Genomic DNA, 23837 nt, shown 5'->3' on the forward strand with positions numbered 1-23837 from the left:
GTGGTCCTCATGAAAAGCCTATGAAGTGCTTTTTCTGAGTGAGGTAATGTGCAGCCCTCTAAGTCAAGGGAGAGAAGGAGGAGAGGGGAGAAACAAGGGGTGCAGCAAGAAAAACATTTATCACATGCACTTAAAATCTTATGTAGGGATTTTAAAATAAATTTACTGGCATGTGGAACCGTAGCACACACTACTGGGAACAGCTTGGTAAACTAAATAGAAGACCAGAGCCTATGCATGTGTGTATGTCTATGGAACATAGGGTGAGCAATGGTCTCTGTGTACCATCTCCTGGACTCACAGTCAAACTGCAAGTTAAGACTGGTCCTCTTGAATGTTCTCACAACAGACAAAAACAACCTCTGCAGCCTACCCAGGGGGCTATGAAGAACAAGAAAGGGGACAGGTGATAAAAGGCCTCATAAAAATTCCTTACTATTTTTCCTTCTCCTGCAGATCTATAAGCTACTCAAAAGCAAGAGCTGTTGAACTCTTTATATCGCCAGTGTAAAAATTAAAGAAATTTCTGCAGAATAAATAATTGAATCTGAAACAAATGGATAAATCGCCTCATAAAAAGGTTAACTGATGGGGCTGGGGTTGTGGCTTGGTGGTAGAGTGCTCGCCTAGTATTCATGAGGCACTGGGTTCAATCCTTAGCACCATATAAATGTAAAATAAAGATATTGTGTCCACCTAAAACTTAATATAAAAAAAAATGTTAACTGACCTATGGCCAGTAGGACTGACAATATAGAGCAGCTGGGAAGGAAATTTCATTTACCTTTAAATCACGTATACATATTGTTTACTTGGCATTCATGCAACAAACATTTATTGAGCACCTACTGATGTCAGGTTATCACAATTACATGCTGTTATGGAGATTTTTAACTGCCCTCAGGTACCCCTCTTCTTGCATCCTCCCTTCTTTGGCCAACTCTCCCCTTTTTCTGGCTATAGTTCTGTATCCCAAACTGACCTCTAGGGAACCAATAACTTTTCTCATTTCATAAGATTTTGGGACCCAAAGGTGTGACCAATATTGAGATGCAAGTATGAGTTCCAAGAATACCATGGAAAAGCCCCGCATGGTTCATGGATGTGCAGGGAGTAGGTAAGGAAAAGGTCTTTTTATGATCCCAGAGACTGTATGGAACTGAGAAGCCTTGCTTTGGCTCATTCCTCACATTTTCTCAAATGAGATCTTTGGAGACCCGCTCTACAAACTCAGCTCTGTCACTACTGTCAATAGATGCATCACCAAAAATGCAACTGGGCCAGACAGGTCCAGCTCTTAAACGATTGCTGCTTTTTTTGGGTCTGAGGCAAAGAATCCATTAACAATAACTCCCCTTGAACAGTGTCCCCCATCCTCTGCAAATGATGCCCACGACCCTCAACCCAAGGCCAGGGGGGCTGCCCCCTTGGCTCTTTGACTAACAGCCTTTGGTATTATAGGGCAAGGGAGGAGGCAGAGGGTAAGTCTTCTGGCTGAGGATACATGCAGAGGTGGGGTAAACTCTAAGAAGCTTTCCAGAGGGCAGAGGATGTGCCAGAACACAACAGCCATTCAGATTTAAAGATGGAAACAGACCAGTGACTAGGCTTCCTCCAGCCTGACCTGCACATGCACTTACTAGGCTTCTTTCAGGTATCCTCCTGACTTGTTCTTCCCGACATTCCTTTGCCCCTCAAGAACAAGATGTAAGTGACACCCTTTGAATTCAATCTTCCAGTTTCCCTCATCAGTCCCTTGGGCAGAAGAGACTTTTTTGGGAGCTGGGGGAGTGGGAGGGGTGTCTTCCTAAAAGTAGTGAGAATTGTATGCTGAGGGCTCCTTTCTAGCCAGAAGCCAGAGAGCTGCTGCTAGTCTCCAACTCAAGCCCTCCATCTCTGGGGTACATACCTGTTGGGCATTGGTGGCAAGTGTTTGGATCTGTCCCTGCACGACTTGAGTGCCTGATACAGGCTGGGCTAAGCGGATATACTGCAGTTGACCAGCATTCAGCTGCACCTGGGTCAGGGATAGAGATAAACAGACCACAGTTTGTATGAGTGCAATCTCTATAGGCAAACTTCCCATGATCAGAGATGGGTATTGCCCCCTAGTCTTCCAAAGAAACCTGCCGTGAAACAAAAGTCTCTTTAAACAGATCAAAACAAGCAAAATGATAACACCCCCTCCCCACAAGTAACAGAATACAAAAGAAGGTATGTAGATCCTGTCGAATATGGGAGAACAGCATGGTTGCAAGAGAACTGCTGGCTCATGGCTGTATGATCAAAATTTATATAAGCAATCAATCTTAAAATCTGTCTAACATTGTCAGAATGGCTGTAGTAAGTGTGGATTTCTTTGCCCTCCATCTCCACACCTCCCAATACTGTGAAGAGTTCTACTGTCTGCTAGGAGCCCAAAGATATGGCTGTCATCCTGTGTCACAGCTCTAGTACTGCCCAACTCCATGTCACACATCTTGTGAGGAAAAAGCTATCCTGCTTTATTACCTCTGTTCCCAAAAGCCATGATCAATGGGGGTCTGTGGGACTCTGAGGATCCTGGGTGTTCAGCACTAGCTTCTGGCCAAACACCTCCCAAGGGGAAGCAAAATCAATAAACCTCTCACAGAAAACCCCATCATGGGAAAACAAAGCTACAAAAGTGCCCTTAAGAGTCTCTCATGCTTACAATTAAATCTCAGATAATACAATAATACCACAGGCTGCATTTAATTGTGTGCTAAAAGCTTTAACTCAGGCTCTTAACGCTCCAGTGTGCCATGAAAGTATTAGCGCTTAGAGCCAGGATGAAGGGAAGACCAAGGCTCAGCAGAGGACAGCAGATGTTCACACACGTGGCTCAAAGCTGAAATGTTTCTGGGAGCACAGGCAGATTTGGTCTATCTCTATCTGTGGGCCCCAAAACCACCTTCCTAGCTGCCTAGTCTGTCTCTGCTTTTGGAAGGAGCCTTTTCAGGCTGATGGGCACTTCATGCCTCTTTGTCCTGGAGCACACTTCCTTCTGGCCTCCAAAAGCTAACTTCACTGCAGGAATCTTACTTCCCTGAGGCAAAAGCTGATGGGATGCAGCAGCACTACTGCATGCAGTGTTAAATCAAACAGTTCTCTGAAACTTCCAGCCTCAAAAGTTTCAAACACCCAGAAAAACTAACTCAGTAGTTATAGTGCTTGGTTGACCATTTCAGAACTATCTGCCTGAGGTACCCATTAAGAATCTGTTTCAGGGCTGGGGATGTGGCTCAAGCAGTAGCACGCTCACCTAGCATGCATGAGGCACTGAGTTCGATTCTCAGGACCACATAAAAACAAAATAAGACAAGAATATTGTGACCCACAGTCATTTCTTTCCTGAGACCATGTCAAGTGGAGCTGCTGGGAAACTCTGGTGCCAGGCCTAGCTTCACACCAAATCTTATGAAAAGTTAAAGCCTTGTCCCAGAAGTGGAGGCACGTGTCTGGACAGCCACAGGGATTTTAAATTTTCTTGCTAGGAAGGGGCCTTTGCAGAAATTCCAAAAGCTGTGAGCCAAATGATTCCAAGCAGTTCGAAGACAGTGAGGCAGTTTTTTCTTAGGGTTAAAACCCTGGTGATGCTCTGCCCCTTAGTCCTCTAAGATAGGGTGGGTCAGATGCTCCTCTCAGGTTTTCTTTTTCTTTCTTCTTCTTTTTTTTAACTTAATTACAGGGAAAATAAGCCTAAACCTTGGGCTTTCAAAAGAGAAGTAAAGGGGGCTTGGCATAAGGCTCAGTTGGTAGAGTGTTTGCCTTGTATGTACAAGACCCTGGATTCAATTCCCAGTACCACTAAAAAAAAGAGAAGTAAAGTTTCCATCCCAAAGTCATGACTTAAATTACAAGCACTCTGTTGAATGGCCTGAAAAGTCTGGAAATGCAGGTTCCTGAGAAGATGTCTATATCAGTGAAGATGAGGTAGTAGATTTTATAACAAATCTGGGCAGAAGCTTTGTGCTGTAGAGGGTTAAAATTACTGTAAAGTGAGATCTCATTTTTGGCTTAAATGACCTTATTTTGGGAAAGAAAGAAAGGGGAGGGGGAGGGAAGGAAAAGAAAGAAAGAAAATAAGAAAGAAAGAAAGAGAGAAAGAGAAAGAAAGCAAGCTAACTACTAAATATCGAGGTCTTGGGGTTGGTTGAAGAAAGGTAGAGAGAGCCCAGTCACCTGGAATTGATGATATGTGTTTGTGTGACTGAGAGAGACAGACATACACACACCATTTTCCTAAGCTTTCTCTTGGTTTATTACTCTGAAACGTAAGAAGTTCCTAAAACTAAGCTAAGGATACTTTTTGAGCTTTTTTCAAAGAGGAGGTAGCCAACCAAGTCAAAGTTAGTTTCTATCACTCTACATTTCATAAATGACTACACTAAAGCCAGGCACAGTGGCTCATGTCTGTACTGCCAGCTACACCAGAGGCTGAAGGAGGGGATCCCAAGTTCAAAGTCAGTCTTGGCAACTTGGTGAGGCTCTGTCTCAAAATAAAAAGGGGGCTAGGGATGCAGCTCTGATGCAGAGCACCCCTGGATTCAAGCCACAGTTTTACAAAATTAATTATTAAAATAAAACTAAAAAAGCACTGCTCTCTGCTACTCAATTTCCAGTTTTTGGTGGCAAATTGATCAATACATAGTTTACAAATGTTAAGGCAATGATATATATACATAAACTTGTGCGCGCGCACACACACACACACACCCCTATTTTTTTTTTTTTAAACAAAGAAACAAATATAAGTAAAAAAGCAACAAATCTATTAAATCCCTCAAGGCACACAGGAAGCTACAGCCTACAGTAAAGGAATGGGTAAGTTAAATGAAAGCCAAAAATATATTTTGCTGCAAGCTCCACTGGGAACTGACTCATGAATATGCAACAAGTGTTATTTATGGCCTTCTCTATACACCTCCCTCTTATTCTCTGCTAATCAAAGGTTAGGACTGTCTCACAAGGATTTTGGGCCTTAGCATCGGGTAGCAGCTATAATCATTTCCCTGTATACGTGGAGTGAGCAGAAATTGAGAGGAGCCACTCCATGAATCAATTAATGCAAAATGAAAAGTAAACAGTGAAGCACACTGGGGTGGGGGCACAGGGTATAATGGAAACAGGTTAAAAACAAAGCACAGCTAGGTGCTGTGGCTTATACCTGTAATCCCAGCAACTTGGGAGGCTGAGGCAGGAGAATTACAGGATTGAGCCAGCCTTAGTAATTTAGCAAGAGCCTCAGTAACTTAGCAAGACCCTGTCTCAGAAAATAAAAAAGACTGGGAATATAGTTCAGTGGTAAAGCAACCCTGGGTAAAGTCCTCAGTATAAAAACAACAATAACAAAAGCACATACCCAAAATTTCAAGTATATGATACATGAAATCTTGAATTATTTCTCATCATAAGCTGAGAACAGAGCCATGCAATCTAGGGGCAGGCTTACCGGGATCTGCTGGATCTCTCCTGTGTTAGTGATGATCTGCTGCATCACCTGCATGGTCTGACCAGTGCCACTCTGAGCCTGCTGGGCTTGACCCTGAGGTTGCGCCTGGACAATCTGTACCTGCTGACCTTCTCCAACTTGCATTGTCACTGGTGTCGTCTAAAAGGAAGAGTCAAAACAAAGTTTAGAATGACCACGGGTCTCCATTAATGACTAAACTCATCTTAACACCAATAATAACACTCAACCTACAGAGTCCTTTGGGTCTAGGGCACTGCTAAAAAAGCTACTATGAGAAATTAAAGCTGGGAAAGCCACAATGACTTTTAGGTTCACAATACAGAATATCTGCTTGGGCCTCCATGCTTCAAATGCGGCCACTTGTCACAGTCCCTTCAATGATATTAAGGCACATATGGCATAGAAAAAAATCAAAAGCAATCATGATAGTTCACCTGAGAAATGGCCAAAGTCAAGCCCACGGCAGATGAATATGGAGGGCAAAATGAAACAGAAAGTGGGGTCCATATAAATTTTTACTGAGTTAGGGTCCCGGGTTCTTTCTAAGGCATACAAAACAAGGAAAGGAAAATAAAGCACCTGGGCTCATCCTTGAGGCTGGGCCTAGTGCAGAACGGCTTTCTCCCTGATTCAAGAAGCACAGGGACTCCTGCCCATACTAGCCAGATGACTGCTCTCAACCACCATAGTTTCCCATGGAAAAGGTGACTACTGGTAGGATACAAGATGCTGTCAAGAACTGACTCTTAACTGATCCTACCCTTATTACTAAAATTCAGTAAAGCAATAGCTTTTAATTTTCTAGAAATGGCAATCTCAGATTTAAGACATTTCTGTCTAATATATATAACGTGGCAGATTTTGTGTCTCTTGCATTTAGTGGCTTGTACTCTAATGAAACTTAACTCTTTTGTGAGAGATAAAAATTTACTATTTGTCAAAACAGTCAATCATTCATTCAACTCTCAAAACTTTAGCCCCCGAGGTGACTTTCACAAATTACCCAGAGAAACGAGCCCATCATATCTGGTTCCTCTGGTGGGAGGTGAGTGGAGCTTTTTAAACTACAACTGGACTCCCACTCTTAACATCCCCAGGTCCATCCTATTTGGACATGGCCTCTCCCTGCTCTGAATTAAAAATCATGTCAAGACATCTCTGGATCTCAAAGGGTCTTGGGCTTCAATTGCTATTTTGATGTTCTTGATTCTGACTGAAGAAGTCCACATGAGATTATAACTATTCATTTAAAGGTACAAGGGAAGGGGATATTTCCTGTGAACTATTAATGAGACTCAAGTATTACCAGGTAAGAAAAAATTACTATAAACTGGAAGAGGGTAGGAAAGAAAGATGACAGTTCTCAGTAAAGATACCTATGATGGGCTAGGACAAGAGAAAGTATCTTTTTCATCCTCGTTTCACAAATTTCAACTCTTCCTATCCCCTAATCCCCTAACCTTCAGAAATTCCCAATTTGTAACAAAAAAAAAAAAAAAAAAAAAGAGAGAGAGAGAATTCACTTCACAAAAAAATACATATTTCTCCCAACTTTGCTCTAAAATTTTGTCTTGCAACGCATATTTGTACTCAACTTGAAACAGACATCACTATAGATCTAGGGAGGAGAGACCCATATGGGACCACCCTGAAGCAGCAGGACAGCAAAGTAACAGCTGGGAGGGACCAACTTCATCACCTTCACAAGCCTTATCAGTTCCAGACTGCTGCCAACTCATCACTGTACTGTATCAACTTAATATGCCCAAGAGGATTTCCAAGGTATTTCTAAATTATTTCAGGAAAATGAGGGTTTGTGTTAGCATGGCAGCTGCCCAAATCACGTATGGTTATGCCCTGCTGTCAGTACACAACAGCCATGAGCTTCTCAGGATGATCAGCCAATCTGGGCCAACCCTTGGCACACTCCCTTGAAGTTCACTCTGTAAAAGGATAAAGCCTTTGGCAGATAAAGCTCTTCCCACTGCAGAGGCATGAGTATGAGCCAAAGAAAGTCCCTTAGGCATCATGGGGCACTGAATGCCCTGAGGCAGGGAATGGGCTGAGATCATCTTTGAGCTCCTCATGCCTAACACAGTGTCTGACAAAGAATAAGCACTCAATAAATTTTTGTTCTATGGATAAATAAATGAGCAGGGAATTAATCTTAAAATCATAATTCATATTTAAATCCACTTCCATCTCAATTTTTTTTTTCCTTCTAGGCAAACCCAGCTCCTTACTAGAAAACACAAGACTATCCAGGGTGTGTTCCCTGGACTTGCCTCAAAGGTCCCCTATGCTGATGACACTTTCTCACCATTCCTTGTACTGCTTCTCACCTCTAAGCCTTTGCCTGTACTTGCCCTTACTGACCATACCATCCTTTCCTGCTTGTTTAACTTCTAGTGTTTCATCTAAGACTCATAGTGTACCCTTTAGGAACCTTCTCTAACCTCACATCTCCTCACATCTTTCACAGATACTTCTTTTGATGTGCTCCCATAACACTCTACACAATTCTAAGAAATGTCTTACATGTCCCACGTGGTGGTCATAACCTTTTAATACTTGAATCCCCAACTATATTTTAAATTTCTGGATAATCAGGACTAATTATTCATGCTTTTATTCTCAATATCTAACATAGGACTTTGTTCTCAGAGGATGCTCAATGTTAGATAAATAAATAATGACTGACAAAATTTGAATGCGAAGCTAACAGTATTGGGTCCTCTATAGCCTCTTTTTTTTTAAAAAAAATATTTTTTTAATTGTAGTTGGACACATATCTCTATTTATTTTTATGTGGTGCTGAAGATTGAACCCAGTGCCTCACACATGTGAGGCAGGCGCTCTGCCACTGAGCTATAGCTCCAGCCCTCTATAGCCTCTTAAGACTCCCAATGGATGGTACTTCTCTCAACAGTACTTTGGGGAAGAGAAACAATCTTCTGATTACTACTGTAAAAAGAGAAGGTTACCTGACACAAATATAGAGGGAAAGAGAAATGGAGTCCACTGAAAAGCCCTTTTACTAAAGATCATACTGCTCTTTATGGGCATGTTAGAGAAAATTTTTTTCTTTCTAAAATTTCTATGTTCATAGGAATCCTGGAGAATATCTTATACAATGTATTTTCTTCATATAATCTACAGGGAAAAACAGGGTCAAGAGAGATTAGGGTAACATGTTGCTTTCATCACTGAATCTGGGGCAATGCTCAGGTTTTCAGACTGCAAATCCAGCTTTGTAATGATTTGGCTGCCTCTCTGCCCTTGATGAGCTTTCCCCATCCACACCTATGAGGCACCATCTTGCTGGGTGGATGCCCTCAGCAGTTCACAGACCTGGCCCTGCTGAGGCTGTGCAATGATGATTTGCCCAGGCTGGATGGTGGTCGTGGAGCTGGTGGTCTGCTGGCCTTGCTGCTGCCCCTGGACTTGGACGGCAGTGGGCTGCTGAGCCAGCGTGAAGTAGTACTGGACAGGCTCGGCAGGAGTCACAGACTGGCGCACCTCCTCCTGTGGGGTGGAAGGACAGGCAGGTAAGAGGAAAAGAACCGACTCAGCAACCGCCACAGTGAATTTCCATTCTTCCCCAAAGAGGCTGTGTGCAGTTGCCTCCTGAATGCTGAGCTCTCCACATTTGAAGCCAAAGGAAAGTGGAATTCGAAGAGACCAGTTGTGCTAAATCAAACTAAAAATAACAGATTCTATAGGCTTCACAAAACATACAGCCAATTTTCTGAGGTACTGAGTAATCACCCAATGTGCGATGAGTTGCAAACGGGCAAATAATTACCGTAACTAAAAATCACACCCCAGCAGTGCTTGTCAGTAAGTTCTGGCAAGGCCTGTGATCTGAGAACAGTGCTAATTGCCAGTGCTGGGGAAGACACTAACTAAACATCCTGCCACTTAGGCTGGTCCTCAATCTCCCAACCAGACAGCACTCTTCTTACTTTGCTCCCACCCGCTCAAGAGGGACTGGGCAAGGTAAAGGGAAACAGGGCTTTTCCTGGGCTAGAATTTCAGAATTAAATGTCAGATTCAAGCGCACTGGTAGCCAAGTGCCCAGGTTTTCACAGACATTGAAAGTTCTGTGGTTACTGAGGACATGTCTATCCAGTGTCATATCTGGTTCTGGTTGTACTTAGCCATAGAAGCGCAACCCAGGGGGCCTGATGGACAGCTCTCCGCTGGGGTGCTGCCTTGGCTGACTAGGGAGGTCGCATCCTGTTCGATTTGCAGAATGAAGACACTGTTCCTTCTTCAGCTGACGTTTTCCATGGCAGAAGGAGTAAACAACCTTCTCCCAGCCAACTTGAGCTCACAGCTGAGAGTGTAGGATGTTTACACACACTACGACATGGTTACAGCCCAGAGGGTCGGGGGTTGGTCAGCCCCTGACCACACAGAGATCGGCGTCTGATCCGGAGTGACCTGTGACACATAGTATCCCTGCCTGGGACAACAAAACAACAACAACATACAACCATGTGGCCTGGCTGAGTAAAAATATCAGCTAAATTTACTCATTTCCTTATTCTGAGCCAAGTTTGCTAGGTTTTTAGAAAAAATACTTCTTCAAGGTATAGAGACCCTGTGGATGCCTCAAAGTTCCCCAATGTGACATTTACAAAATTAGTATTGACCCCATTCCCTCAGTAATTTAGGTACCCCGAACTATGCTTCCATGTTACTGTCTGTATTACACATTTTTGTATCTGTATGTCAAATTAACTGCCTGTTGGCTAGAATCTAAGTCCTAACAGGGAAAACATTTGTTTCCCACTCTCTCCCTCTCTTGCTCCCCACTATCCCTACCATTTCCCATGTAGGTGCTCAGTAAGTCCTGGTTGAATAATGAGTAGATTTATATAGACAAGCAAACAGAGGCAGGAAAGTACTTTTTCAAGTTGGTGGTATGACAGATTTTCTTGAACCCAACAGCTGTTACCAACAGAAAAAGTCTGTAAGCTTTCATTTGCTACCTTTAGGAGTTTGTGGCCATAGTGTGTGGAGAAAGTTGGCATAGCCTGTATTATAGAGGTGGGTATTGTTTCGCTTTCCTAATACCTGGGGACCCAGATAATGGAATTAGGACTGCTGACATCCAGCCTTTAAGAAACTTGGGGCTCTGGATAATAGTGAGATTCTCTGATAGTCATCCACCTAGGCTAGGGAGAAACCTGTATTATGGGTCCATAAGCAAGTCCTTAAACATAAACTGACCTTCTAAAGTTAATATATTCTGTTTTAGACCCATACAGTTTTAACCCTCACATAATCATACTGAGGGAGGAAATAAAGGAGATCTCCTTTTATTTTCATCTAGGTTTCAATTTTCAGAAAAACTTGACAGTGACAATACCAGATCCATTCCAACTCTTGACTTCTCACCATTATAAACAAAGGTTAGCCTGGCAACTAGGTTTTGGCTGTGGCACAGATAAAATGTTGATACCAATTAAAGCCACGAAACTGAGGCCAATTGCTCTTTTCAAAGCTGCTGAGGTAGGTTTAATGTATTTATTTTTCTAAAGAGGTCTCCCTTCCTTTTTTACAAAAAACACAAATTACTGAAGTCTAGACCTAACTTTGAAAAGTTCTTGGGTGATGAGAAGGTATAGAGGACTAAGAGCCCCAGAACCAGCTTGTAGGAAATCAGGCAAAACAGACACTGGCACTTTCTAGCCCTGACCTATGACTCTCTTCAGCTGTCCCTGATTACAGATGATTTAATACTAAATATGGTCTCTTCCCCCCAAAAGCAAGCTCTTTAAGTATCCCTCCCAGAAGCCAAAACGTCCTTTGTGAAAACCTATTTGAACAGGTAAAGAGTCTCTCCTATGCTTCCTACTCATCCTCTAGGATGGTTAATGAACTAAGCAGTGTCTAGGACATTGAAATGAGTTATTAAGCAGAGGCACTTAGGTTTGTGTTGTCAGGACAAGGCATGACTGTTCTCAAATCACTGGGATGGAAGGAAGCATACATAAGGTTCTTTTGCATTATGAAGACTCATTATTCTGCCAATGGAGATAAGCTAGCAAGAGAATGATTATGCTTGATTTAAAGAAATGGGTAAAAAGATAATGACATTTCAAAAGGGAGGAACTTTCAACCCATAGCTTAGTGGGGCAGAAGTCAGGCCTGAATTACTTTCTATTTTCAGTCTTTACTTGCTTCACTATAAAAAAGGTGAGACTCCTAAGCATCTCTGAGAAGAAACAGGCCTTAGTCCCACAATTCAATATTCTGACTAGTGCTAATACAATCCCTGAATGAGTGGATCAATCCAGAATAGGGAACTTGCTCAACTTTGGCAGTGGCTATTTCAACTAGAGGGGTTGTTCTTGGAATCTATTCAGAAGCTAAGACTGACAAATAATGCCAGAGAATGAGCAGTATCACATCTTAAGGTCATCACTACAGTGTTGTGCAGCCAGTCCCAAACTAGGAAAAAAGTACATTTGCTTTAACAGCAAGAGTGAACTGCTGCCTTCTTCAGAAAGGGTGAGTTTTGGAGAGTAGGCGCTTTTAAAGGACTTCAGGAGGTGCCAGACAATTTGGAGCTTGGGAAAACTTCATGTCCACAGAGGATTAAAAATGCTATCTTGGAATTTCAGGCCAGCTTTCAGCAATCTCAACCTTTCAAAGGCCAGGCAGCAGCTGTCCCAAATAGGATGCCAATCAATAGCTCAAACACCTACAAAGAACTAAATCTAGGGAGCAAGGAGCTGTTTCAGCTAGACACTTTTAAAGGAGATGATCAGAGCATTCTGACATCCTGAGAGAACCAGAAGCACTTTGGAGGAAGGGATAGGACAAGACCCTTTTATCCAACCAGTTCATTCAGCAGGCAGCCCACAGAGAACAAGGAGTTAGCACAATGAGAGTGAGCAAAGTCTAATTTCATCAGCAAGCTCACCACCTTGTTTTTAAAGGGGGCTTAGGATGGATACGGAAGAAAAAATTCCGACAAGGAAAGCAGGTGTGTAGTATGTACTGTTTGATCTAAGGAAGAGAAGTGATCTGAGTCCTTGTAGTGACTTTTCAGAGAGTAGGGAAGCACCCCAAGAGGAGGAATCAAGTCTGGGGGCACAAACCTGCAATGTCTCCCGATGCGCAGCTGGAGACGACCGTGGCAGCCTGCCGCTGTAAACATCCGACTGAAAGCTCCTCTGAACAACTTACAGCTTCCAGTCAAGGATGTTTACAGTAGCAAAGACTGCCCAGAAAAAAACAGTCGCAGTGAAGCACACTCTGCTCCAGTAAGGAAGCAACACAGGGCTTGCTAACCCAAAGGTCCCTGTGCAAGGTCAGAATTAAGGCTGACTAGGATGCCCACTTGTCCTATACTTTGAATGCCCATAGGCCAACACAGGGAGAGTGGCTGTCACCAAACAACTGCTTCTAAGGATAATAGAAACAGTTGTTCTATTATTTCTATGAAATAACTCATTAAAAACCTTTAAAATTTATTAACAAAACAAAGCCAGTAGAACAAGGTATAGCTTTGTTCCTAAGACTCGGCCACTATTTCCCAAACATTTCTATTATACTTAATGAGTCATGCAAACTGTGTGCCTAAAACAATGAGTCTCACAGAACAGGGGTCTATTACAACTGCAATTAAGAGCTACATGCACCCAAGTGCTTTGAAAAAAAAACAAACAAACTGGTATGACCTTTGGAAAGGGGCAGACAGAAGAAAGGGGCGGGCAGACACATTCATACAATAGTGGTGCTCAAATCTGGTTGCACATTAAAAATCACCTGGAAAGCTTTAAAAGGTACTATGCCTGGGTGCCAGCATCACAGATTCTAATTCAGCCTATGGGGATAAAACCTGGGCAATGGTATTTCTTAAATGCCATAATGTGTTCTAATGTGCAGCCAGGATACTACGAAGAGCCACAATATAGAGTAAGAGAAAAGAAAACCCACCTGTCCCAAATACCACTGTTTACATACAGAAGCAGCTTCTGAAAATCTGAAATTAACTTGCTGGGAATATTCTCCCATCTCAGATTAAGAATTCTGATAAGACTTCCTCAGGGTACCTTGAAATGCACTTCAGTCTACTGTTTGTAACTAACATCTTTATTTTTCACTGAATTTAATTTCATCTATTTTCACTGAAATACTACTTCAGAGGTACTGAGTTAAAAGTATCTATAAATGAGTAGCAAAGATGTTAAGGATGGATCTAGACTAAAGAAGAAGAACAAAAGGAAGAGCAAATTCCTTGTGCAAAGAGAAGAGGCATGTCTGACAGCAGTATGGCAAGGCTCTGTAGTCAGCAGCATAGCTACACCTTCCCCAGCTCACCTGACGCTTTGGAGGTTTCAGTTCATCTCTTGGAACAATATCGATGAGAAAGTCAAACTGATCAAATTTTGTAATTGCCATGGCGATATCATTCCTCTGTAACAAAGAAAAGCAAAGTGAAAACTTGGCCTGGGGATAAATTAGTTCATCTTAACCTCCAATTAAGATAGATGACTTTTAAGTCAAACTAAATATCCCTGGCCACATCTATAACTGAAATAAGCACAGTCAAACTTAAGAACTTCAAATCATCAGACTTGTTAAGACAGAAACCAAAAAAGAAAGAGATACACCTAGCTTATGCTCTAAAACAGGTATCTCTACCTCCAATCGCTAGTCTTCTTGCTTTATCTCATCCTAGGGCCCTACATGCAACTATCAAAATATCCTCCAGCTAACCATAGACAAATCCAGCAATCTTAACCAGAAAGTCTTTGATTATTCTGTGGTTATCAAGGTCAGCTTATTATTCAATCATTTTTAGGCCCTAAGTAATATTTTAACTTTGGTTCACAAGTAGTTATAATCTTATCACTAGATCTATATATGCCGGACCCTCTAAAACTATGATTTTTATTGTGGACGTCTAAGCTGCAGTGATAAATTCTTGGTTTGAATCTGGTTTACTGTAACATGAATATTGAAGGCTGAAATCACTACAATAGTAGCAGCATAGGAAGAGAACACAGGAGTTACTGGACTAAAAATACAAAACCAAGGTTTGTTCTGATAAGGTTTCCTCTCCAAGCATGACACTCCCTTCCTTTAAATAATAAAATTAGAAAATTTTTATTGAAACCCAACACATTTTATGTATATAAGATTTGTTTACTCTACTGAGACATTTAAAGCAAAAGAAAAGCAATGAGAAAAAACACTGAGCTCTAATGAAACTGAAGTATTTAGGGGAAAGTCAATTTAAAAATTTTCCTAAAAATAGATGACTTGATGGACGTATAGTTTAGATATGGGGATAAAACAAGTAGAGTAAAATGAATCTGGTGGTAAATAAACAGATGTTCACTGTAAATTTTGCTTACGTTGAAATTCTTCATATTAAAATATCAACACACTAACAGAAATCGGTAGCAACTTCTTACATACCACACCTTAAGCAAGGTGACTCTATCAGACAAATAGGGGATGGAAATTTTCTGGTTTTTCCTTCTCTGGTATCTATGATGGCTCCAAGCCATTGAAATGCAAAACTCCAGTGCACCCTCCTGGCCAACAACCAGCTTGATAATAAACCCTCCCAAATGAAATAGGGCATATCTTAAAGACTACCAGGACTCATTTAAGGTAAGTACACTGTAGTGTCACATTCTTGATGATGATACCTACTCAAACTATCTAAATGGCTCGTCTATGGATGGAATAAAGGGGGTAAAGGAGACAATAATCACCTCTAAACATACACCAAAATGGTCTGGAGTTTTTTGAAAACAGATATATCTAAATTTATCTTTCTAAAATTTAAATTTTGCTCTTTTTTTAGGGGGGAGGAATGGTACTGAGGATTGAACCTAGGGGAGTTATACCACTGAGCTGTATTCTCAGTCATTTTTATTTTGAGACAGGGTCTCACTAAGTTTTTGAGGGCCTCACTAATTTGTGGAGGCTGGTCTAGAACTTGTAATCCTCCTGTCTCAGCCTTCCAAATTGCTAGAATTATAAGCATGTGCCACCATGCCCAGCTTCCCATATTTTATCTTTTTTAATAATAACATTCATTACTACTCATCTTCAATAAAATACAGAACCTAGGTAGACAATACAGATAAAAATATAGAAAGTTCCCTTCTAATCTTTTTCAGCCAATCACCTTTTCCCTGTAGCCCCTAAACCTGAGGCAACCACAACTCTGATTTCTACAAGTATAAATTATTCCTGATTTCTTTTGCTTAACATGTTTTTGAGATTCATCCTTGCTGCATGGAATAAAGTTTTATTTCTTTTTATTGCTGAATAGTAATTCCTTTTGTGGATATATTGGAATTTATTAATACTACAAAAACTAATGGATACCCAAGTTGCTTCCAGTTTTGGGCTAGTATAAATGATTGTTATAAATATTTCTACACAGGAATGTCCACATATGAGTAGAATGGTAGTCAGAGTAGAGATAGGTTTGTCGGACGTGCTAAATAGTTTTTTCAAAGTGATTATATCACTTTACATTCTGATCAGCAACATGTGAGTTTCAGATATCTCACTTCACCAATACTTGGTACAGTCAATCTTTTTTATTTTAGTCATTCTGATGGGTATAAACTAGCATCTTATTGTGTTTTTAATTTGTATATACCCTACTATTAATCATGTTGCACCATCTTTTCATAGGCTTATTGGTCATTTGGCTAACTTCTTTTTCAAAGGAATTGAGTGTTTTGCACATTAATCAGAATTGACCTTGAAAGTAGTAGCTTTTATAGCATCTCTCTAGCTCCAGACTTTTTTTCAGGGCAATATTTTGTGGTTGTTGTTTTGCAATTTTCACATGCATCAGAGTTCAATGTATTTCCCCTATGTTGTTCTTTTGCTTTAAATTTTTCATAAAGTAAACAAATCTTAACTCTATGCCACAATATCTGGCCTAGAATGTAGGATTCACATGGTAGAAATCTATTTTGAGTATTGTTAATCTTCATAGCCTACACAGTGCCTGGCACATTATGGGTGTTCAATAAACACCCATAATTTGTAGAATAAATAAACAAACACACATTTTTTCAATTTGGTAGTCAAAGGGAAATGAGGAAAAAATAGACTTTGCTTTCTTGGCATTATTATTAAAATACTGTCACAGTTTTGTATCTGTTAAACCCTTCCTCTTATATTTGGGAAACTTTTTCTCCCAGAATTGGGACCTGGATTATAAGAGAGGGTTTACAGAGCCAATCACCAAGGGTTTTACATACCATAAGAATGCTGACTACTGTATTAAAAGAAAAAGAAAATGAAAACAAAAGGATTTCCAGGAAGACAGACAAGGAACAAAAAAAGCTATTGAAGTAAGTGAGACTACGAATTCTTCCTGAGATTGTCCCTTCCTAGAATCTCTCAATGTTCTCAACCAAAAGTTTTTTACATCTGGAAACAGATATATATCCTATAACTTGAGCCTCTGTTTAAATGAGGGCTCACCAAGTGAAGAGTTCAGTCAACAGCTGTGAAAATCATGCAAGATTCGGAAATTAAGAATCTTGGTAAGGAAACAGTATCACCACAGCTGTAAGGTATGCCTGTGTCCCAATGCAGAGGAAGATGCCTGACAAGGCCAAAGGAAGAACAATTTTTGGTCCAAAGCCATGCAAGAGAAGTAGGCAAAGGCAGCTTTTTTTCCCAATGTATGCCTGCTATATTACCTGAAGGGTGCGGCGCTTGTTATCCTCTGTATGGATCCAGGCTCGAAGAGTCAGTTCTGTGATAAAAATCTGGGCTGCCTTGGCAAAGAGCACAGGGGCTTCTGCACTGATCATCTGCAACAGACGTAGGCCCTCCCTGTCAATCATCAGCAAATCATTTAAACCATTCTCTTGCCTCATGGCTTACATGAGGCAAGAGTTAAAAAAAATAAGTAGGTGGTAGCCTCAGAAGATTCCAAGGTAAAATAAATCCATGAATAGGAACAAAGCAGGTAACAGGGAGAAGGGAAGAGGGACAAAGAATACTTATAGGCCCTAAGCAAGGTGCTTTCTTACCTTCTTAATAGCTCTTCAAAGAAATGAGGGGTTAGGGAATGGGAAGAGACTTGACCATAGCCACAGAGTCAGTAAGTGGTAGGATTTAGGTTCTAATCTAAGGAGAGACAATGTAGGGAAAGATAATAAACTCAAGAGCCAATGGATATAGGTAAAATCTCAGACTTCTCATGTTTCTGGGCTTTGTTTTTCTCAAAATGAAAAAGAGAATAACCTTCCAGTGTTATTATGAGAATCAAATGAGATGATATATGGACCTAGCACAGGGCTTGGTATGTAGTAAGAGCTCAAGCAATGAAGGTGCCTCAATGTGTCTGTCTTCCAAGTTCAAGTTTAATTAAACAAGTCTCTAAATTCCTGGTGGAGTGTTCTGTGCAGGGAAGAGTCACACAAAGAGCTCCAGAGTTAAAGAAGCAGAAGATGAGAACTGGAATCTTGGCTCTATCATGCTGGGCAAATTACTTCAGCTTTGTGTCTACTTTCATATCTGTAAAATGGAATGAAACATTCTTATCCTGTCAAATCTCACAAGGTTGCTGTGAGGAAGAAGAACGCTAAAAAAAGGGAAAATTGCTACGGACTGTTAGCTTTCTGTTTAAATGCAAGAGACCATTAATTCCAAGTGGTAATGAGGTAGAGGCAGAGGTGTTCTTTCCCTAAGAGTTGTAATGGGAGGTGGCCTCATAGGAATATAGAAATGGCCAGTCTTAAGGAAACCTTCTCACAAATATTCACTCATGTAAAACAAACTCATAGGTTAAAAGGTCAGAACAGGTTCAATGTCAACAGCAGAAATTTCTTAGAGCTCTGATTAACTAGCCAGAGACTGCAATAAGCTGCCAAATGAGCAGGCACATTTCTAATCTTAGTGACTCAGGAGGCTGAGGTAGAAGGATCAAAAGTTCAAGGCCAGCCTCAACAACTTGGTGAGACCCTGTTTCAAAATAAAAAATTAAAAGGGCTGGGGATGTGGCTCAGTGGTAAAGTGCCCCTGGGTTCAATCCCTAGTACTACAACAACAAAAGATGCTAAGATGATGGTACTGTCCTGTTGATCTGACAATACATGCTGTTCTTTGTTTTTGCTGTACTGGGGATTGAACCCAGGGTCCTTTACCACTGAACTACATCCTGAGCCCTTTTTTATTTTTATTTTCAAACAGGGTCTCACTACATTGCTGAGGCTGACCTCAAATTTGAGATCCTCTTGCATTGGTCTCCCAAGCAGCTGAGATTACAAGTTATGTGCCACCCTGCATGGCCATGATACAAGTCATTTACACTGCACAGTAAAACGAACTAGGCAATGCCACCTGATATAAAAACCAAACACCCAGCATCTTCTTGATACTCTAAAAAAAGAGATCCCCAATTTTCAGAGCAGCTTCATATAATAATTAAAACTGTTCAATTTTAGTTCATTTAGTTTTAGAGAGAAACTAAATAAAACCAAAAAAGCAACAGACAATAACAATATTTTCCTTGTTTAATTAAACTCTGAGCTCTAGAGAAATGAGCAATAAATATCTTATCCATCATTTTGGCTTCAGAATGAATAATAAAAATAAATGTGAACTCACCTTCACATCTTCATCCAGTTTCATAATCTTCTTAATACGAGCCAGTGGGAGTTCCTGTACTCGGAAATCTTTCTGAAATGAGCAACAAGAGATATGTAAGTGGTGGAGACAATCAATAAGGTGGCAGAGCATTTAGGAAGTAGCAAATACTGACTAGTTTAGACTCTTCCTTCAGAAAATATGGCAGGGGAGAGGGACAAATGAAATGAAAAAAGTACAAACTACAGAAAAAAAAAATCTTCTTTATTTAACCCACATAGAACTTCAAACAATTACAGGGTTTGAGGGAAAACTTATAATGGCCTCTAACAGTGCCCATATAAAAGGCAGCCCCAACCAATATCAGGTTCTATATCTCAGTGCAATACAAAGGTGCATTATAAATGCCTTTTTTTCCCAAGAAAGTTTACTGGTCTGCTGTACATGGATTAAAACAGATTTCTGCCTCAGGGAGCATTCCTCTAAACTGTCAATTCTCCCTTCTGTTCAGGGACTATAAGGGAAAGGGCCAAAGCCAGAAACACCTGACCACAGTGATCCATGGTTCTTTTCAGCTAGTACAATACTGGCCCTTTCTGACCTCTACATTAACAAAATCAGAAAGAGGCTCCTTTCTCATCATAGCAGCAAAGGAGACTTTGTCTCTAAAATTTATTTCAGGGTGTGGGTGGAAAGTTATGGAAAAAGTGTGAGGGTAAATTTACCAACTACCTTTTAGCAACCACACTGATTTTTCTTAATAAACATCCCTGGAGATGGGGGACACACACAATTTCACTGCTGAAATTTAAGAAAAGAGCTTTTTGACCAGCACTATTCAATTAGGTACAATTTAAGTTCTTTTTGTTGTTGTTTTATTTTAAAACTACTAGTGTTTAAATATATATCCAATGATAGATGCAATTCTAGAAATAAAAATAAATTTTGAGTTTCAGAGCTGGATTGAAGAGAAAGGTCCAAAGGCCCAGAATAAAATAAGCAAAATCTCTGCTGGGATTAGGTGTCAAATGATTAATTCTGTAAGTGATCTGAAATGTGACTCATCAAACCCAACATGATCACCTGGAAATCTGCATTGTTACATTATGGAAAAAGAAGCTATTCTTTTGAGTTGTGATGAAATTAACAAGCACAAGTGAACTTTTTTTTTCCCTAAGACCAAAAGAAAAATTTCAAATATATGCAAAAAAAGGTATTCTGGAAAAACATCAACAGGCTTCTCAGAATCCATTTTATGATTACAGAAGGAAGAACAACTATTAGGATAAAATGTACACCAAGATATCTAATTACACCAAGATCTAATTTCTCTATGCAAACCCAACAAGCTTCTTGGCTACCACTCAGCTCTGTCAAATACTAATTTTTCATTTTTTCCTTTTCCAAATTAGGTATCAACATTTTCCATGAAATCTCTACTAAAACTAATTCTGGAGTAGGAGAAGCTTAGGAATCCAGTTTATTAAAATTTCACCAAAGGTAAGATGGCAGAACATATTCTTTATATTCTTATTTTTTCTCTTCCTCTTTCATTTACTCATTCATGAAACCAAATTAATAGTGAATGCATCATATCTACTACCATGGAATGATGCAAACCTATGCCAACTTGGAAAAGCTTGCCATTTATTAGAGACACTCACACAAAAACATTATAATCCTATCTTCTGTTAGTGGAGAGGATGTAAATTCCCTCAGGAGTACCAAGAAGGAAATAACCAGCTACAATGTAAACCAGCTGGAGGGAGGAAGAATGTTGGACAATGTTTCACAGGAGGGAGATATGAGAACTGTATCTGCAGAATGCTGAGAATGTTATTCAGATAGAATAGCAAGCATAGAAGTAAAGAGACTATGACTCTTTAAAAAACATGGACTACTGAAGTTTGAGACTCATGACCTGAATGAATGCATAGCGGAACAATAGGAAAAGGAAGCTGGATTAGAGTTCGATTTTGAAGAGTTTTTTTTTTTCATTCATTCATTCATTCATTCATTCATTCATTGTACCAGGGATTGAACTTAGAGACGACTGAGCCACCTCCCCAGCCCTATTTTTGTATTTTATTTAGAGATAGGGTCTTACTGAGTTGCTTAGCACCTTGCTTTTGCTGAGGCTGGCTTTGAACTCTCAATCCTCCTGTCTAACCCTCCTGAGCCTCTGGGATTATAGGTGTGTGCCACCGTGCCCAGCCTCTGAAGACATTTTTTAAAAAATGTTTTATCATAGAAATCAATCCCTGTTCTTCCTTCTTGTGTGACACATCACACAAGATGATGATTCTACCCAGAAATGCCAGAAAGAAGGTGAAGGATGATCATTTCTATTGTTCAATCAAAAGTAACTAAAGAAAGGGTCACAGATAAAGAGATCATGTCATTGACACCTAGTAGACACGTAAAATGAGGCAAAAAATTTACAAAATGCTCTGCTTTAAGCCTCTGCTTGAACCTTTTCTTTTGTGAGCAATTTCTTCTTATTATTCTTATTCTTAATTATTATTATTATTATTTTGGTTGTTATTATTATTACTATTACTATTATTATTTGGGTACCAGGGATGATGATGATGATGATGATGATTTTGGCGCCCCAGATTGAACCAGTGGTGCTTCACCACTGAGCTACATTCTCAGTCCTTTTCATTTTTTAATTTTGAGACAGATCTCGCTAAATTGTTTAGGGCCTTGCTAAGTTGCTGAATTAACCTCAAACTTTTGATTCTCCTGCCTCAGCCTCCCAAGTCACTGAGATTATTAAAGGCATGCACCACTGTGCCCAGCTTACTTTTTCATTATCCCCAAACCCTAAAATCCCAAGGGTCAGTGTGAGAAAAGTGGATCTTGAGAGATGTGTGGTGATGTGTATGGGTGGGGGGGTTGGATCATTACTGCCAGCAACATCACAGTTCTCTATAATCCTATCCTAGCTTTCCAGTCACATGTAAGGATTCACAATAAGCTTGTGATGAAGAGAGCTCCTCCATTACTGTTAGACTGAGGGCCAGTAAATTGGCTTCAATTCAATGCTGCCCATGTCACTGGTGAACCTACAACTAATGTGACTATCTCTTAACTCATACTCTGGATGCTGATTCAAATGGAAGAGCAACTGACATGCATTGACTCCCCCCCCCCACACTTTTAGGAGTGATATCAGTAAGGTGAAGGAGCAGATTCTCTCTCAGAACATTCTTATGCTCCTGACAACAAAGAATTTGAAATTGACAAGTTTCAAGATGCTTGAATTCACTCAATCAGAGGTAGAAGCCAAGAAAAGTCAATGGTTCTTGGGCTGTACTTAAAAATCCAGAGTTTCAAATAATGATGACAAATTTCTTCTATCTAGGTCTATGCAGTCAGGCACTTCAGAGAGTCAATATTCTAATCCTCTTGAAAGCAGTGATTCTTAACTTTGACTAAACATTGTAATCACCTGGGAATCTTTTGAAAGATGCCTGGGTTCTCCCTGAGACAAATGAATAAGGAACTCCGGGGAGTAGAGTCCTGGCATCAAGTTTTCTGACTAAGAGTTAAGAACTTTTATTTTAGAGCCTTGCTTCTCACAGTGACATCCTTAGGCCAACAATGACATCACTTGAGAACACAAAATAAAGGTGGCAAATTGGGCTCTACTTATACTAAATCAAAAACAATTTTAACAAGGTTCTATAACGAGACAATACAGTCTGAGAAGCACCACTCTACAGGAAGAGCCCACAACACAGGGTTCATTTTATAATAGTCCACCAGAGGTCCCCACCTAGTTCCTGTTTAAATAATCATTTAAATCATATTATCAGGTTTGATTATAGTGTTAGAAATGTAACTGTCCAATCTGGAGGCACTGAGTAATGAAAAGATGCCACTGTTGCTGGGCACTGTGGCGCATGCCTATAATCCCAGCAACTCGGGAGGCTGAGGCAGGAGGATCCAGAGTTCAAAGCCAGCCTTTGAACTCTGAGGTACTTAGCAACTCAGCAAGACCCCATCTCTAAATAAAATATAAAAAAGGGCTGGGGATGTGACTCAGTGGTTAAGCACCCCTGGGTGCTTAAAAATAAAATACCAAAAAATAAAAAGATGCCACTGTCAATTAAAGGAAAGTAACTTAGGCATTAATTTACAGCTAACTGACAGCTGACTGGGAATAAGTTGGGGGAGGATTAGATTTATCAAGATTCAGCATCATCACCACCCCCATCCAAAGACCAAAGTTGGCTTTGCCTTCTCAACTGTCAAGGAAGTCCAGAGGGGTAAAACTTAACGTCACGAAATCTTATTACTTTTTGTTCCTAGAGCTCTGCCTGAGCAGGAATACACAGTATTTTATACATTCACTCTGGTACACTATCATTTTGGGATGGCTTTTAGCCAACTTCAATCCCAGATAACACCTGAATTTATGGACAATTAGAGAGCTTTTAAGAATGAGGGAACACAATGGTCAGGCAAAGATAAAAGATAAATTGCTTTTGCAGGACCAAGGGCCAGAGTGGTATCAGTAAGGTGAAGGAACGGAGCATTTTGTAAATTTCTGCCTCATTTCACATTTCTACTAGGCGGAAATAATATGATCTCTTTAGCTATGACCCTTTCTTGTTGCTTTTGAAACAGGTCATCTAGCAAATTATAATTTCTAGGTTTTGGAAAGGTATGTTTCCCAGTCTTAGAGAGACAACAACACTTTATGCATATTCTTTTAAATTATACTATGTTT

General features: G+C 40.3%; 1 protein-coding gene across 9 annotated transcripts in view; it reads right to left on the reverse strand.

Annotated features, from left to right (window-relative positions):
* The window catches only part of Nfyc (nuclear transcription factor Y subunit gamma), a 63198-nt gene that overhangs the window by 2221 nt on the left and 37140 nt on the right, over window positions 1-23837 (reverse strand). For all 9 annotated transcript variants that reach the window (XM_076860650.2, XM_076860654.2, XM_076860649.2 and 6 more), the window contains 6 exons: window positions 19118-19189; window positions 17203-17316; window positions 13835-13930; window positions 8846-9019; window positions 5474-5632; window positions 1910-2017 (listed from right to left, as the gene is read on the reverse strand). In XM_076860650.2, the coding sequence (XP_076716765.1) occupies window positions 1910-2017; window positions 5474-5632; window positions 8846-9019; window positions 13835-13930; window positions 17203-17316; window positions 19118-19189 (723 nt within the window). The remainder of the gene's footprint in view (window positions 1-1909; window positions 2018-5473; window positions 5633-8845; window positions 9020-13834; window positions 13931-17202; window positions 17317-19117; window positions 19190-23837) is intronic.

The sequence above is a fragment of the Callospermophilus lateralis genome, chromosome 7 (assembly GCF_048772815.1).
Source record: "Callospermophilus lateralis isolate mCalLat2 chromosome 7, mCalLat2.hap1, whole genome shotgun sequence".
Classification (NCBI taxonomy): Eukaryota; Metazoa; Chordata; class Mammalia; order Rodentia; family Sciuridae; genus Callospermophilus; species Callospermophilus lateralis.